Below are 15957 nucleotides of genomic sequence, written 5' to 3'. Positions count from 1 at the left end.
GACAGTTCTGTTGCTAAAAGCTCTGGAATTCTGTGTTAATGTTAAGTTTGTAAGAGAGAAGAGTGGATGTATGAAAGCTGATATGCAGAACTAAAATCACTCTGCCAGTGCTTATATCACTTCTTTTAGGGATTACAGACAATGATAATTAAGTGATTCTCACCTATATCCCTCAGATGGCTGCAGAACTTAGATTCTCCTAAATATGTTTACAATATCACTTGCCCCAGATAAATTCACCAGAAACAGGCATTTATAACATCTAGAGCTGGAACTATTCGAATTGTCAACTTTTAACTCATGAGGCCATGCTCACTTGCAGGACTGGTAGATACTACTACATTCTGTTCTTATATCTTGCATCCTGCAACACATCAACAAGTAGCTCGTAACTGTCAGCCATATTTGAGACTCACTAACTCATTAAGAAATTGAGTAAATGGCAACTTTCTGGCATCTTCTATAGCATTTCCCACAGGTGATCTTGCAAGCTTGTACTATGACAATCTATGGACAGAACCCAGAAACACAGAAAGATCATGAAAGGCAACACATTTTCATTCTGCTCAAGAGGTTTCAGCTTTTATCCCATGAATATAAAGATCAGGTTTCCTGCATATAGTTTTGCTTAGTTATGAAAGCCTATACTACAATTACTTTTCAGATCCAATGAGTTATTAGAAGAAAAAGTAAATTATTTATAAAAGAGATCACAAATGTGTAAGTAAAAAAAAGAAAATAAAAAAGAACTTCGGTGGCTAACAAAAAAAGCCTTTGTCAACTTTCTTTACAGGAATGTCCCCTTCCTCTAAAGGAATCTCATCTCTTTACGGTGAGTCATATAATTTCCTTCCATCTAGGTTCCAAAAAGGTTATTCCTGATTTACCCATGAGCATATGAATAATCAATAGATAACATGAGGTTCTTCTCTTTCATTTAATTCACAGGTTGACTACGGTGACGTGAAAGCACATTTCATATTCTAAACTTTCCTTGTATGCCACATTTACCTGCAACTATGGGCAAGACAAACAAGGAAACATGCATAGAGCAATTTCTGTGATCTCAGGCAAATCATTTTGAAGATTTACCCCAAACCATTTCTACCACCACCTACAATACTTTCAAAGCAGATGTTCATTATTGATTCTAATGAGCTTTGACTTTTTTGTTTTGGTTTGGTTTTGCATACATAAGATTTTCTGGTAGTTCTTCCTCTACTCTCCACAGTATTAACATTTTTGTTTCTTGAAAACAGCTGCAGATGAGAGTTGAAAGAAGGGGGGGGGGGGGGGTGAAGTTATTACTCACAGTCTTCTTCTGACCATTTTATACCCATATATTTTTGGAAAGTTGTCAAAGTCCCCTTATGGAAGAAGAAGAATGTTTCAAATAATTTGAAGGGTCTGGACTTAAGTAAACTTAAAAAGATTTTGGTAAAATGAGAAGAGACAGTACATTCTGGGACTGTTCTTCAAAGATCCTGCAAAGGCTCTTTTAGAAGCTTTATTCTGCAGATCATATTCTTGTACCTATTAGAAAAATTCCATAGAATACCAGGGATTAAAAAACGATTAAAATACTGTTTGTGCTTCTTTGTCTTTATTGCTTATTTATTTATCTTGTTTGTGCGAGACAGTGCAGATATCCAAATATGTATCTGTAACAGCGCAAAAACATTTTACTTAGCAGATAGGCTCATATCTATTTTTTATCATTTATATGCACAAAGAATTTACAAACACAGGTCAAGTTGTATCCCTTTTAAATTGTTCTTCCATTAGGTCAAAACTGGAATGTATTGGGTGGCATAATTCACTTGACTGCATTTTTATCTGTAAAGACATATAATTATGTTTGGTACTGCAAGGCAAGAATGTCATCTGAATTCAATCAGCAGTGCTATCTAATAATTAAAGTTTAAATTGTATTTATGTGTTTTCTCAATTTCATTTTCAGAATTGTTTTTTATTAGTGCTTTTACGCACATAAATATCTGTTGTAAGTACAAAAAACTAGATATTTTCTGTAAAAAACATGTTCCCATATATGAAATTAATTTAAGAACCCCCTGCATTTTGTTTTAATGAAGACTGAAGAGAAAAAAAAAAAAAGACAGCATATCATTAAGATCTGTGAAACTGTCACTCTCTGTCAAACAATGAATATTTTCTGGTTTATGTAGAAAGTGATAGTAGCCAGAAATTGAGAGTTCAGCTTACTTTTAATAGCAGGAGCAAAACTGAAAGTAAGACACACTGAAAATCTGACCTACAATGATATTCCACTCTGTTCTGTGGAGAGAGTGCATAAAAACGTTGAAATAGAGACTGAAATAATGTAGGTAGATTTTAGTATTACAGTTAAAACACTGCTCAGTCATAACCTCTAGAAATGACTACTTTCACTTACATTTTATCATCGGTATAATTAAAAGAAGTCTCTTGAAAGGGGCATTCTCATTACAACGAAGGACCACTTCAGACCCAATTGAAATGAAAAGACAGAGCATAGATTAGGTGTGGATACCAAGTGGTTATTCCTAGGGAAGCATAAAATGCCAAATGTGTAACAATTATATTTTATAACTATGTGTTCAAAAGACTTACAGTATTTTATTGCACAGAGACTTTAGCTCAGAAAGACTACTTCACTGAAATTCCTCCAAGCGTATATTTAAAAAAAAAAAATCATTTTTTTAACCAGTAACAAAGGATATTTTTCATCTGATACTATTTTATTAATTTTTCTCTTTAAAATGTGAACTGAAAATTTCCAAAACAAATAACTTTACATGTAAGAAATCAAATACATCCAACATTTCACAGTGATAACAGAATCTTTCTCTGTGTACCCTCATGAGGTAAAAGTAGATATTCAACTGTACACTATCTAGGGCTCCTTTTTGAATGGGGAGTGAAAAGATTACCACTGTTACTACACCAACACATTTTACAGAACTGCTCAAAAATTCACCACTTATTTTTCACAACGCATCAATATTTCAGTAACTTTTTTGATCATCAAAAGCTCTTAACTCTCAAGTTACTTTAAAGCTGTAAAATTGAAAGAAAATTCAGCACACCAAAACATTAATAATATTTATTTCCTGTGTATAAAATAATATTTTTGCAGATATTTTATTTGTCAAAAGCTCACACAGGAAAAATTAAGCATCTCTATTCTATTCTAGTCTAGTGTTAGGACTTCAAGAGACAACATGCTGTCCAGATGAAATTATGATTACAGCATTATTAGTAAAGACACTTGGCTCATCCTGAAGTACTAAATTAATAGAGACAACTTCCAGAATTTCTGTATCTCAAATCTCCCATACATGAAAAAAGAAAATATAATATATATGTGGCAGTGCTTTAAAAAATGTTTCTGCGTTTTGTTTCCATTTTCTTCTTAGCAAGCATATAATTTGCCATCTACAGTCAGAAACATATTCTAAAACATTCTTTAAAATAAAACTGAAATGCACAGCCATATTTATACAAGTAGCATGAAATTGTTTGCTATTGTACTTAGAGGACATTTTAGTCCAGTTGAGTTATATCAACATAAGTTACATGATTGACTACTGCAACAGAAAGAAAAGGTTGTACTCAAACAACTGTTATTGCCTCAATGGAAAAAAAAAAAAAATCAATGAAAGTAAAACGAACAAGAGATTTTGTCTGAGTTGCAGTTAATACTACTGAAGAGCTATGGATATTAAAAGGTCAACAAATAAATTAGTCCAAGTGTTATGAAATGAATGATCTGGCTTATAATTGTATTGAGTGCAAATTGTTCACTGCCTATTAGACCAGGTAATTTTTAACCGTGGAGCCTCAATTACTGTTCCATAAGCAATAATATAGTTGTAAGAGCCACCGGTTCGATCGAGTGACCTATGAGACGCGCCAGGACAGCTGACTTTGCTATGATGGATCACTGAGCCTGATCTCCAAATGGTGCCAAACCTTCCCTTCCCGTGAGGAGGTCTCATAAAAGAAACATTACTGCTTGATTCATTTTACCAAAATGTTTGAGTTTTCAAGTGTCAGCAGTTAAGTATAGATTGTGAAGGTCTCTATTTCTTAGAAGAATTACGACAACAGACATCCTATTGCTTGCAGCACTCTCTGCTAAATGGCATCATGATGGTTAGAAGGATGCTTTTTCTGCTGCTCAATTGGACTGTGTCGTGAGAAATACACCGCAATCACATTTTACATCACCACGTAAAGCACTGCATAACGCCTAAAACTAAGCTAGAAGTGGAAACCTTAGGTGAGATTATAGACATTACTTCACACTTCTGCAATGCCCTGTATTCAAAGATCTCAAAGCACCAATTTAATGGGAACCAATTAAACTTCACAACATACTTTCTAGGAAAATATTCTCTCTCCTCTATCTTCATCAGAAACAGCCTTAACATGTCTCTGTTTGGCTGAATTCACAATGGCCTGTGGTTACAACCAAGGCAGGTTTTGTAGGGTGAGGTAATATCTTTTATTAGACCCATTGATACAGGTGAGAAAAGGTACAGTCAGCATGCAAGAAGCAGGCGTGTGTGCCCCAAAGCGTGTCTGCTTTTCTTTTCCAGTTACAGCTGTTAGTTATTAATATATATTAATAAGATTACCACTTCCTACAAACCCTGATAGCCTTAAACAGGGAAAAGAAATTAACCTGATATTGCTTTCATGCTATGAACTAACATACACGGCATCTTGTGACGAGGAAAGGCAGCAGCTGCATTCCCCCACTGCTCCTCAGAGCATGGAGCCAGGGCTGGAAGTACAGCAATAATAGTCTGGTGATAATTCCCATAGCACTGGGCCTTAAAGGACAGAAACTGTGTGGTAACTCTGCTTATCTCCTCTTTTCTCACATTTTCAACTTACTGTATATATAAAAGTAATTCCTGTATTATCACAGAATCTGTGCAGTAGAAACTAAACCAATAAGAAGCCTAATTAGAATAGATTGTACCACATACAACCAAATCCTATTTATATTGTCACTCTGCTATATTTTTGATAAATCACTACGTTCAAACAGTCTATTGGGAGGGTGATTTTCCATTTCATCTCTCCATTGAGCAAAGAAATGCCACGTGACTGGGATCTGAATTTCATTGTTACCAGCATACAGTTGAACAGAATATTATTTGGCACAATGCAGCGTACAACTGAGCCACTAAATGCCTGATTTACTAAATTATTATTAGATGAGCCCTTGCTGTTCCAAGTGAAAGTGCAGTCACTGTCTCTCTTCATGGTGTGTTCAAATTGTTCTGTGTTTAAATATTCAGCATGAGGCTAATGTGAACTGATGAACTGAGACTACAAACATTCACTTTCAATACAGACAGAGAGACAGAAATGCAACGTATCATGTGGCCTGCGGAGGTGAAAATGATTTATATTTAAGGATGCTGCTGCCTGCTCCCATTACGATAAGATAGTCTTAATTAGCTTTGTGTTTGAATCGGGAGTTAGAAATGTAACTGAACAACTCCAAAGAAGAAACAGCTGCACGGAGACAGAGGCTTCCAAATCCTGGTGAAGTGGTACTTGAGTCTCTGTCAGCAAAGAACATGAGCTGCCACTACAGGTTCATACTTCACTATCTTCAGTTTTTGAGTTGCAACTTAAACACCTCGCATGCAATTCTGCTCTGAGCATCAGAAAGCTCAGAGCACGCAGAGGACAGACTGTGGTGTACAACTGTATGACTTTTCAAAATGGAGGGGAGAGGAGGCATAAAAAATAAACTGTATTTGTGGGGGAAAAAAAAGACGTGGGATTTTTTTTTTTTTTTCTTTTTTTTAAAGAAAATTTCTTTACTGCCACCTGCTGGAGTAGACAATAACCCTTTGTCATACTCAAAGAACAAACATCTTCACTTAGAGGACAGTTACGGAGAGCATTTAAAACACTGTGATCCCAGACGCTTACAGTAGATTAGAATTTTTTATTGGTGCTGTGTTGCCATAACAACATAAAGACAGCAGATGACTTAAGCTAAGCTTGCAAAGCAAAAGGCTGCTCATCTGGCAGTTAAAATGAATACAGTTCACTTCACAAGTTCCCCATATGGACCCTTAGTGTATGGTAATGAGGATACCATATGGTGGAAGAAAATGCACAGAGAACAATTGTGCTCTACTGGATGAGTGAAGTGAGCAGGAAGTTATGGGGAAACACAGGAGAGATTTCTGTCTGCTCTCTACCTCACGGGTTTCTTTCACAGGGGGGTTCTCTCTCTTCTTAATCTGCCTCTTAATGTATACATGCACAGAAATGACAGAGAAACATATTGTAAGTTTTGCAACATCATTCATCACAAACTGTCAGATATGTTTGTAAATCAGCCTAGTAAGATCTTACAAATTTGTAATTCTTAAAAGGTAAAAGTGCTAAGTTTTTAGACAAAGTGCAGGAAAATTTAAGCACTTCTGACAAGTAGAAACATTAGTGGTAATCATTTTTAAAATGCTTGCATGTTTCTGCCTGCATGTTTAGCTGTAAATAATGTTGAAATGAGTAAAAGCTTTAAAAAAAAAAAAAAAAAAAAGAGGGGGGAATGAAGTGGAATAATTTCTTTTCTTTTTTTCTCCAAAAGGATAAAAAGTAACAGTTGATCAGAACCATATGCCTGTTAGATTCTGCTGTAAATGTACATACGCTATACTGTGCACTGTACTAACCAGATCCTAAACCTGGTAAGCCAGCTTGCTAAAGGCTGCAAAGTCAATTTTGTACTGCACATGCTTCATAAAAGATGAATATAAATGCATTAGTTAGACACGGTGAGCTAAATTAGAAGGTCAGGCAGGGCTGGAAGGGCTGAAATATCACACAACCAATGACTGTAATTACTCTTTTTTTAAGTCTATTAAGTGGTGTTGTTCTATCAAGGCTCAGGGGTATAGGACATGAAGTACAAGATAAAGTAATGTGTATTTATTACTCCCACGGGATCAATTTACTAGATATTTTCAGCTCCACAGAGCAAAATACACAAATGCAGCCTTTGTTACTTTCTTCAAACTGTGGTTTATTCCTTCAAACCTCTGCTCCTTGAAGAGACCGTGTTTACCTGTTTAGTGCCTCCCTGCCTCCATCAATTCATTGTTGTATTTTAAAATAGTAACCCTAAAGGAAGCAGGAATAGAGAAAGGTGAGGATTGCTCTTACAGAATGCTCAAACAAGTGGTTTGAGCTGCTCAGATGGAATGAGCAGTATAGAAAATCCAATCCGAGGCATGTTTTTTACCCCAAGGCAAAGCAGGAGTCAGGAACATAGAACAACACAGAGCTCCTTGTCATCATGTTAGCCCTGATCTATTAAAAGTTTTGTCATAGATTCTAAATTACACCATCTGCTCTAATCATTTGCTGAGTAAATGCTGACCCACTTATAAAGAAAACTCACTGAAATGTGCATGCACGCTGCTGACCTTCACAAAGGAAAGGGCTCCTTGCCAGCCGACGGTGCGAGGCTCTGCCCTTCAGTGAGCGCTGCGGCTCTGCCTCTCAGCTCTCTCAGTTTGGACACTTTGCAATTCCCAGACGTGCCCCTTCACCTGACACGCAGCATCTCATGAGAAAGGCACTTCCATAGCAGCAGCAGGCATTTTGGTCATCTATTTCTCAACAGCTTTGAAACTCAAAACCCAAACTTTGAACCTGAATATTTTCAATAGGATAAAGTGAAAACCAAACCAAAACAAGCCTCTCTACCAATTAAATGCCCAAATATTTTAGAAATGAAAAATTCCAATTGATAACGTCAACCTTAACTGTGGTCTTACTTTCTGACAAGTTTTACAGCACAGTGTAGAAACCACCACGCGCTTCTCGTGCTGTCCTTGCTATACAAATGAACTCCATTAGCTCTCCTTCAAATGCTTCCCCTTCCTGCTCATACCTGGTATACAAGTTTTCTAATAACCCCCTTGTTACACTGGGTGGAACAAAAACAAAGATTTGTTTCCTTAGCTCAAATTAGCTAACTTAGGTTAAAATAGCATGAAAACATCATATCTTGGATGAGCAGATGGAGATCAATTTAGGAATCTCCATTGGGTCTGAATGAAGCAGCAAACCTGACTTGCTTTGTCTTCATTGCTATTTTAACCTTGGCTAGCAAGCCTGGGCCAACCCACCCACATTCACAGCCAACCTCTGTTTGCAATATAAACAATTCCCATGTCATGATGGATAAAGGGCAAATCTCTGGGATTTCATGAGGGAAACGACAACTGCATTTGCCAGCCACTGGTTCCTAATAACCACCTGTCTTCTATTAGTGCCCTAAACGAGAACTGGGATATGTCTTGAGATCTAATGACTGACCAGAGGAAAGGAGCCAAAGAGAAAGTGGAGAAACCAGAAGAAAAGGTCCCTTTCAGGAGGGATGAGGGGTCTCCTGGAGACTGCATTTGAGCAGCAGACTGGGAGGGAGAGGATGTCAGCTCACAGAGTGGGTCAATGCTCTGACTTGCTTCTTGAACACAGAGCAAGCAATCGTGTGCTTAATTTAAATACACATGATGAGTTGTGAGAGTGGTGAAATGGCAAATAAATTCTAGGAAATTGCATATAAAGAGGAATCATTGATACTAAATCATCTAGGATGGATGTGTTTCAAATCTAGCTCACAGTTGAAACTGTTTTACAACTGTAGCTGCGGAGTTCTAACAAGGTTGTGGAATATCAGCCTATCTGCCAGGGATTTATTTTAAGGGTTGTAGGATGGTTATATAAATTAACGTAAATAGATTTAACATGTTGTTGTGATCTGAACCCTTAGTGATTCCCACCACACTTATGAACACAAGAACCAACAACACTTGTGCATTTCTGTGCGCATACACAAAAGCAGGAGACAAGGAAAATGCACCTTGCTCCCCAGCTTCACAGGCAGGCTTTCTGCAGACCAATCCTTCAGGACAACGATACCATTTCTTAACATTAGCATCACGGAATTTCTTTTCAGTTCTCCCAAGAGATCACTTGTTTGATCTGATCTGCTTCCTGTCTGTATTATAAAGGAAAGACTATACAACCCAGCACACTCCTGGTACTTCATCTCACTCCAAGCTTTAGGTGCTAATTCCACCACCTCTGTACTGCCTGACTCTCCTGGTGGTGCATGTGTTTGTGCCTTTGTGTGTGTACAAGCAGGCACATCTACTGGTGACAAGCCTGAACTGGTGGCTTTTCCTGATCTGCTCTTTACACAAAGAACAGGACTCTAGCCTATAGTTAACACCATAACACAGCTGCCAACATCAGCTCCCACCACTTTTTCTTCAGAAACTATACTGCATTTCTAGTTTAAATACATCTCTACTTTTCAACTGTCTCACGACTATGGGAGGACATTCTCCGCAAGAATTTGGCCACTGAAGCACAGGGAAAGAAAAATAAAAATTCAAAATCTGGCTTTCTTCTTTGCCTACCTCCAGCAGATACCTGGAACTTTTCAAAAAAGTTCATCCCGAGCATAGTCACTGAGCAGTTATGAAAATAATGGAAAACCTGTGGAGAAAAAACTTCTCAAATAGCCTCAGAGGTTTTAGAAATGTGCCTGTTGACATAAATATGACTGCTAACTTCCAAGCTCTGGAGCAAAGCATGTGCTTACGTGCACTTAGTTGCCTCAACAGCTCTCCTTAACTTTGGGATAATTCACACAGCAGAATCCTTTCACTGGTCCATGGGAAGGACTGCATACCTTTCTGAGCCCTAGCAGTGTAATCATTTCTGTTTTAAAATCACTCTAATTCATCAGTAATGTTTCAATGGGATAAGGGCCACAAAACCAAACAGCAATTATAGAAATGTGTTTTATCTATTTAACAAATAAAGTAGAAGGTTTTTGAGAAACAGAAAGCGATGATGCACTGGCAGGACAAAAGAGAAAATGGGGGAAATTATATTTAAATCTCTGCCTCTCACACGTTTGCCCTCCGTGACCATGGTTCCACTGTCAAAGCCATATGGCTTCCAACTCTCTTCTAAGTAGCCACTGAGAACTGTCTATAGTGGAATTCTGCCAAAGCCCTTCTTGGTTTAATGACATGGAGAAGAGCACTGCGCAGTGCTCACCCAGCACAGATTTGCTGTGTCCTTGATTATGATTCTGGAGCCAGCAAGCAATGCTGGGAATTGAACCAGCAGTGCCTCAAATGCTGAAGTCAACATGTGCCCTAACCCCTGCTGCATTCAGCCTCTGTGCGTGGCATATTAATGAGTCTTGTGCTTGAGGTCCAACCGTCGAGCCTGCACACGAGAAATTACCCAAAGACAAAAAAAAGTCCTCTTCATCCCTCTAACCTTGCATATAGATATTAATTTATTCCCTAGGTTTGTTCAGTTCTTTAAGTAGTAACATCTTTTTTAGGCCATCAGTTGCACTTCTACCTGTATAAATACAACTTCTCTTTAAAGACTTGGAAAACTGTCCTGCAAATGTATTTAGAACAAAAACATTAAGCCAAGAGGGCATATGAGGGGAGAGATGACTCAGTGTTAACCCTCTTTCTCATATCGTATCCATAAATATCTGCTAAATGTAGGAGTCACAATATGAAGATAGATGAAGCTTTCTACTGCATGTTTTTATACCTTATGGCTCTAGATAGCAGAAATGCATGGTTATTACTGTGGGAACAGTCTTAATCTAAATGGGAAAAAAGGGGGGTGTACAGCTTCATGGCTGTTTTCACATACCAAGAAAAAAAAAAAGAAAAAAAAAAAGCCCAAGTCAACCAACCAAACAAAAAGAACAACCACATTACTGGGACCCCCTCAATACTTTGGGCCTCTGAAAGGCAGCTCAATAACTGCGAAAATCTGTGATGCATTAGCACTCAGGCGCATAACCCAACCTGGCATTGCTCAATCTTATTTTACTTGAATTTCTTCATTTAGAAAGAAAAGCTGCAAGCATCCACTCATCAATTGGAATTTTGAATTCAGAGAAAATTTGAAGCATTTATTTTCGTCTTGCAGATATCTGGGGCATAATGAAGGCTGGTCGCTAATTTTCTAAGGAACAATTTCTCTCTGCGTGTCTTTTTGATGGCTGAGGCATTGTACACCTGAAAGATCACCTCCAGAAGGATGCTCACTTTATTTAGAAAGGACTGCATCTCTGGAGGGAAATCTGATGACCTATGAAAGCTGTGTTAGTAAGTCCTACTGCAAATCTGTCCAAAAGTCAGAGAAAGGGACAGCTTGTAGAGGATGAACAGAGCCAATGTAAAATGTAACTCTCCAGGGCAGCATGTTTCTCTGGTCGTAAGAGGGAAGGACAACACATCATCAACCTCAACACTACAGCCTACAGCCTTCCTAAACAAAGGTAAAAGACTTAACGTTCCTGCAAAAAAAGTAAAATCAAAATCACATACTGAATTTAATTTCTATCAAGAAATAAAGTAATTTGTAGTGTTCAAAGTCTCTTCTTACCTTAGCAATACTTCAGAAATTAACTAATTTAAGTCCACAAAAACTGACAATGAAAGCCTACATACAGCTTAGGAAGCTACAGAATTCAATACAATTCAAATACAAAAAAGTCAGGAGATTAACTCAGCTACAAAGGCTACACTGAACTTGCATTCTTTGATGAATCTGGCCTGAGTTCTCAGCTAAAGCACTGCTCTGTGTCCCAGGTCTGCAAATTCACATCTTCCTTTTCGTAACTTGAAGGCAGTGCTCCTCCAGCATGCACACCCAGCCTATTTGCCTGCCAGGCACTAACTCACCAACAGCCATCGTGGCAGGGCAGACACTGCATGGTGGCAGCCCACAGACAGTGCCACACACAGCGATAACTCAGCGTCGCTGGACCTGCAGCAAAGATCAGTGCTTTTTCAAATACCCCCACTCTTTCTCAAGCAAATCCACAATGCTCCACCAGAGCAAAATGACGTGAAAGTAGAGGTAGCAAGAACAGATGTGGGCACAGACCTAGACAGCGTGTCACAATGTAAGACAGAAGAGCTGGAAGCCTTTTTCCCCAGCTTTTACATGAAAGAAATCAACAAAATATCTCCCACATATTTTAATGCGAATGAACACCAAATCGCTTCACGACACACTACTCTAATTATTTCAGAGATCCTGAAGTGAATCAGTATGCTACTATTATTATCTTAAAACAACATTCAGTGCAGCAGCACTAGACGCATATTCACTAAAGACCCATATTACTTGCTATTATCAATGGTGAACTCAAAATTATAATGGCACTATTGTGATACTAAAACCAAGAAGCATCATTCTACTATGAATAAGCTGCTCAGGTTCCAAAATACCAATCAAAAACGTGCTCTTTATAAGGTAATTCAGAAGACAGAGTAGGATTTGATTTTAAGAAAGGCAGGAGCTGTTTGAGTCAGCGGTGACTCAGAGAGTCACAGAAGTCTCATAAAGTTTGATATGAGAACTGCTTGACTGGGCTTCATTGGTCATGCCTCTCCTTCAGCTTAACTGTGCAGAGTACCGAACTTGAAGCGTTACACGTACAGAGAGTCTTGCATAAAATTCAAAAGGGGTTACTTTTAAACAAAAACATGCAGTAAACAGTTTTGCCATATTTAATAAAATAATAAACTTGATGCTGACCTTTGGCAAGCGTTCAGGGTCACCGGGGTGCCGGGGGATAACCTTCTGTAACCTTTGGAAACCATAGTCAATGGTGGGTTCATTCAGAGCTGAAACAACAACAAACAATGCAGTGATGTGACAAATGCAAAGCAAACAGGCTCCATTGCACTGCAACTATCAGCACTGCACTGCCAGACCAAGCAAGGACCACAGCAAAATTTCCTCTTACTGAAATCAGCACTGATTACAAAGTCTGGGGTGAGGATGGCTTTGACACTTCAGTTGAACCAGCAATGCAAACCATCCCCTTGAGTACCTATGACAAGGTCTCTACAAATTTGGGATGCTGTATACACATCTACCAAATAGAAAGCAATTATCATTTCTGAAAGTCATGACGAAACTAAATTGATAAATGTTTTGCACCCCATGTTTCATGTTGTTTATTTGTTCCTATTTTCCTCTTACGAGAAAGGTCCTTTGTAATGGGAAGACAAGAGAAGTAACTCTAAGGGAGCCTTCTCATCTTCCAGACTGTACTACACATTTTATATGATCCATGTGCAATGATCATATACAATTCTGTCGTGAACTACAGACATTTGTCATGGCAGAGGCTTTATTTTCACCCATTGAAATGAAGATTCATTTATTCAGTAGCTCAGCTCAGGCCCCCATCAGCACTTAACCATTCTGAAAGATCTAATGATTTTTAAAAATTCATCTGTGGTTTTAGTTCATTTTTCCCCCACCCTTGTCCAGTAAGACAGAGGTAAACTTGAGGAGAGAGAGAGTGGAGGTAAAACACTTGAATCTTCAGGAGAAAGCTTGCCTGCTTTAATCACAGCTGTGATTGTGCCAAGCCTTTAAGCACATGCTTATCTGTAAGCCCGTACTTAAACTCATTTGCTTTCAGCAAAGCAAATTCGAGCATATTATGTTTTTTGTATGATTGCCTGTAATTACAGGAGACTGCATTGAATGACCTTCTAGCTATATTTCCAGTCATATGATCACTTTAAAACTCAGATGTTAGTGAGACTTCAACACATGCTTAAAATTTCCTAAGTGCTCTGGAGAACAAGAACAAGAGTCAAGCATTTTCAAGCATTTCTGAACAACAGTGCATCATGACCCTCCCATGCCAAAAAAGACAAAGAAACTTTTCACAGCAATTTGTTAGCAAATTTTTTTTAGTTCAGTGAAAAAAAGTACAAGCTCTTTTTCCCACTATAATATTTTCAATTTTTTAGAGTGATTATTTATTTATTTATTTATTTATTGGTGGGGAGAAAGAGGGTTTTTTTTGGGGGGAGGGGGAAGGGGTTGGGCAGGTTCCTTCATTTTTGGGTCATTTGGGATCATATTTGGACTTAATTTATTGTAAAAAAAAATATTTTTTTGCACAAGTTCTGCCTATGAAATTATGAATACATCTTGCACCTTATGCCATGTTTTATAAACTTGAATGATGACATCTGATTCATTAAAAAAGATATAGCATCAAAGTGCATCTCCCAGCCCCACTTGTAGTAAGCACTCTTATATGGCTCAATGCAGCTTTTCCCACAGTAAGTTACACAGGTCCATCAGACTCATCTAGTGTGACACAATTTGTCCAAATGCCCACATTTTAAGAGAAAAGCCCATTTTTTCACATTCTTAACATGAAAAAGTGTTAGGCAGACCATACTGTTGTCACGAAAGTAATATCCCATCCCTGACTTGTTTTCGATTAAGTCACGTTTCATAAACAATCTCACAAAGCAGACCAGCTTTCAAAGAAACTGTTTCATTTTTATTATTTTCAAACCATATTTCTACTGTGGGTAGTGGTACTGGGTAAAGGGTGAGACTTTCTCACACACACAGTAGAAGCAGAAACTCAGCATTTCTCTAATGACACAAGAAAATATATTGAGCACATACTGAAATGATTCTTATGGCATTATGGAGATACCAGACTAGAAATCTTTCAGGACGTTAATTTCTGATCTATTGTCAGAAGTTGTATTGCCCCAAAGATCCTGATATTTCTTTAGTTCCCTCATTTTTTTAATGCATTTCCTCGGGAATGTCTACATCCCATCTGCTTTTATATTAAAGCCCTCGTATGGAAGTTGTGAGAATGAAGCTTTTTCCCTGATTGTGAGATTTTCCTTCTTCAGATAGCTGGCTAGTTCTTCTAATTTACATATGAGCGCTGCTCCAAAAGCTCCTATTTTATGATGTTAGCCCCAAGGTGAGAGGTGGATGTTGGTGGTATGGCAGTAGAGCTGAACCCTCCTACCATTACTCTGTTAGGTTTTGTTGCCGTGTGAGAGATGGCAGCAGAGGGGCAGACTGACACAATGGCATCTGACGTGAAAATGTGTAAGAAGCAAAGGTGCATCACTGAATTCCACCATGCAGAAAAAAAATGGCACCCACTGACATTCACCAACGCTTGCTGAATGTTTATGGAGAGCAAATGGTGGATGTGAGTGCAGTTAGGCAGTGGGTGGTGTGTTACAGCAGTGGCAACAGTGACCGTGATTACCTCTGCTGATGTAGGTTGTTATGAGCAGCCCCTTGCTCAGTCCCGGGGAAAATGAATAGCTAACAGAGATGACTGTGTTGAAAAACAGTGTTCTGTAACTGAGAATTTGCATTATCAAATAGTATTATTGTGCTCTTTGTCCATGGAAAGAAATAGGAGGCATTACTTTCAGAGCATCCTATGAATGCTAGAAGATTTTTGCACGGTTCTGTCGTATGTGTTTCTTCCTTAATGCAGCCTAGTTTATGGCCACTTTCCCCTTACATCCTTTGGGAAAGTAGTTACTAAATTTTGCAATATTATAAATGGAGGCCAGTTCTGAAATCCCCCCAGAGACAGCAGTCATTTTCTCATATCTTCCCACACATTCAACACATTTGAAATCCACAGAGTATTTCTGTATTTTCTGAACTAAATGACCAAAAAAATGTTAATTTTATGGTCCAACCTCACAAGGCTCCTCTGAGAGGCACTGAATACTTTCTGCTTCACATAGCTTCAGCTTGGTGGGGAAGGTGTGTGTTTGGAAGGCTGCAGTTTGCAAGAGCCCGAAACAGCAGTTAGCAAAGATCACTCATTAGTCTCTAACCGTTCAACCCTTTCAATCTTAGATTTTAAAAATAATAAATTAAAAAAAAAATCCTTAGCTGCCTGAACAGAAGATTGAACATTGGCATCAACCCTGCGTTCCTCATCCCAAGTCAAACGCAATTAGTCATTTCTCAGGGAAAGATTCTTGTTTAAATATTTAACCCCAAATTCTGCACTGAGGTCACACCAGTTCCTGTGTC

At 38.3% G+C, this 15957-nt stretch overlaps 1 protein-coding gene and 1 long non-coding RNA gene across 10 annotated transcripts in view; one reads left to right on the top strand and one right to left on the bottom strand.

The window, feature by feature from the left end:
* EBF1 (EBF transcription factor 1) overlaps positions 1-15957 on the bottom strand; it is a 260212-nt gene that overhangs the window by 17002 nt on the left and 227253 nt on the right. For all 9 annotated transcript variants that reach the window (XM_085236314.1, XM_085236315.1, XM_085236316.1 and 6 more), the window contains exon 11: positions 12646-12734. In XM_085236314.1, the coding sequence (XP_085092440.1) occupies positions 12646-12734 (89 nt within the window). The remainder of the gene's footprint in view (positions 1-12645; positions 12735-15957) is intronic.
* Positions 1-15957, top strand: part of LOC104913264 (uncharacterized) — a 351168-nt gene that overhangs the window by 307745 nt on the left and 27466 nt on the right. The gene's annotated exons all lie outside the window — the stretch shown is intronic.

This window comes from Meleagris gallopavo, chromosome 15, assembly GCF_905368555.1.
Source record: "Meleagris gallopavo chromosome 15, MGAL_WU_HG_1.1, whole genome shotgun sequence".
Taxonomy (NCBI): domain Eukaryota; kingdom Metazoa; phylum Chordata; class Aves; order Galliformes; family Phasianidae; genus Meleagris; species Meleagris gallopavo.
Note: the sequence above shows the minus strand (reverse complement) of the source record. Positions and strands in the feature narration are given on the sequence as shown.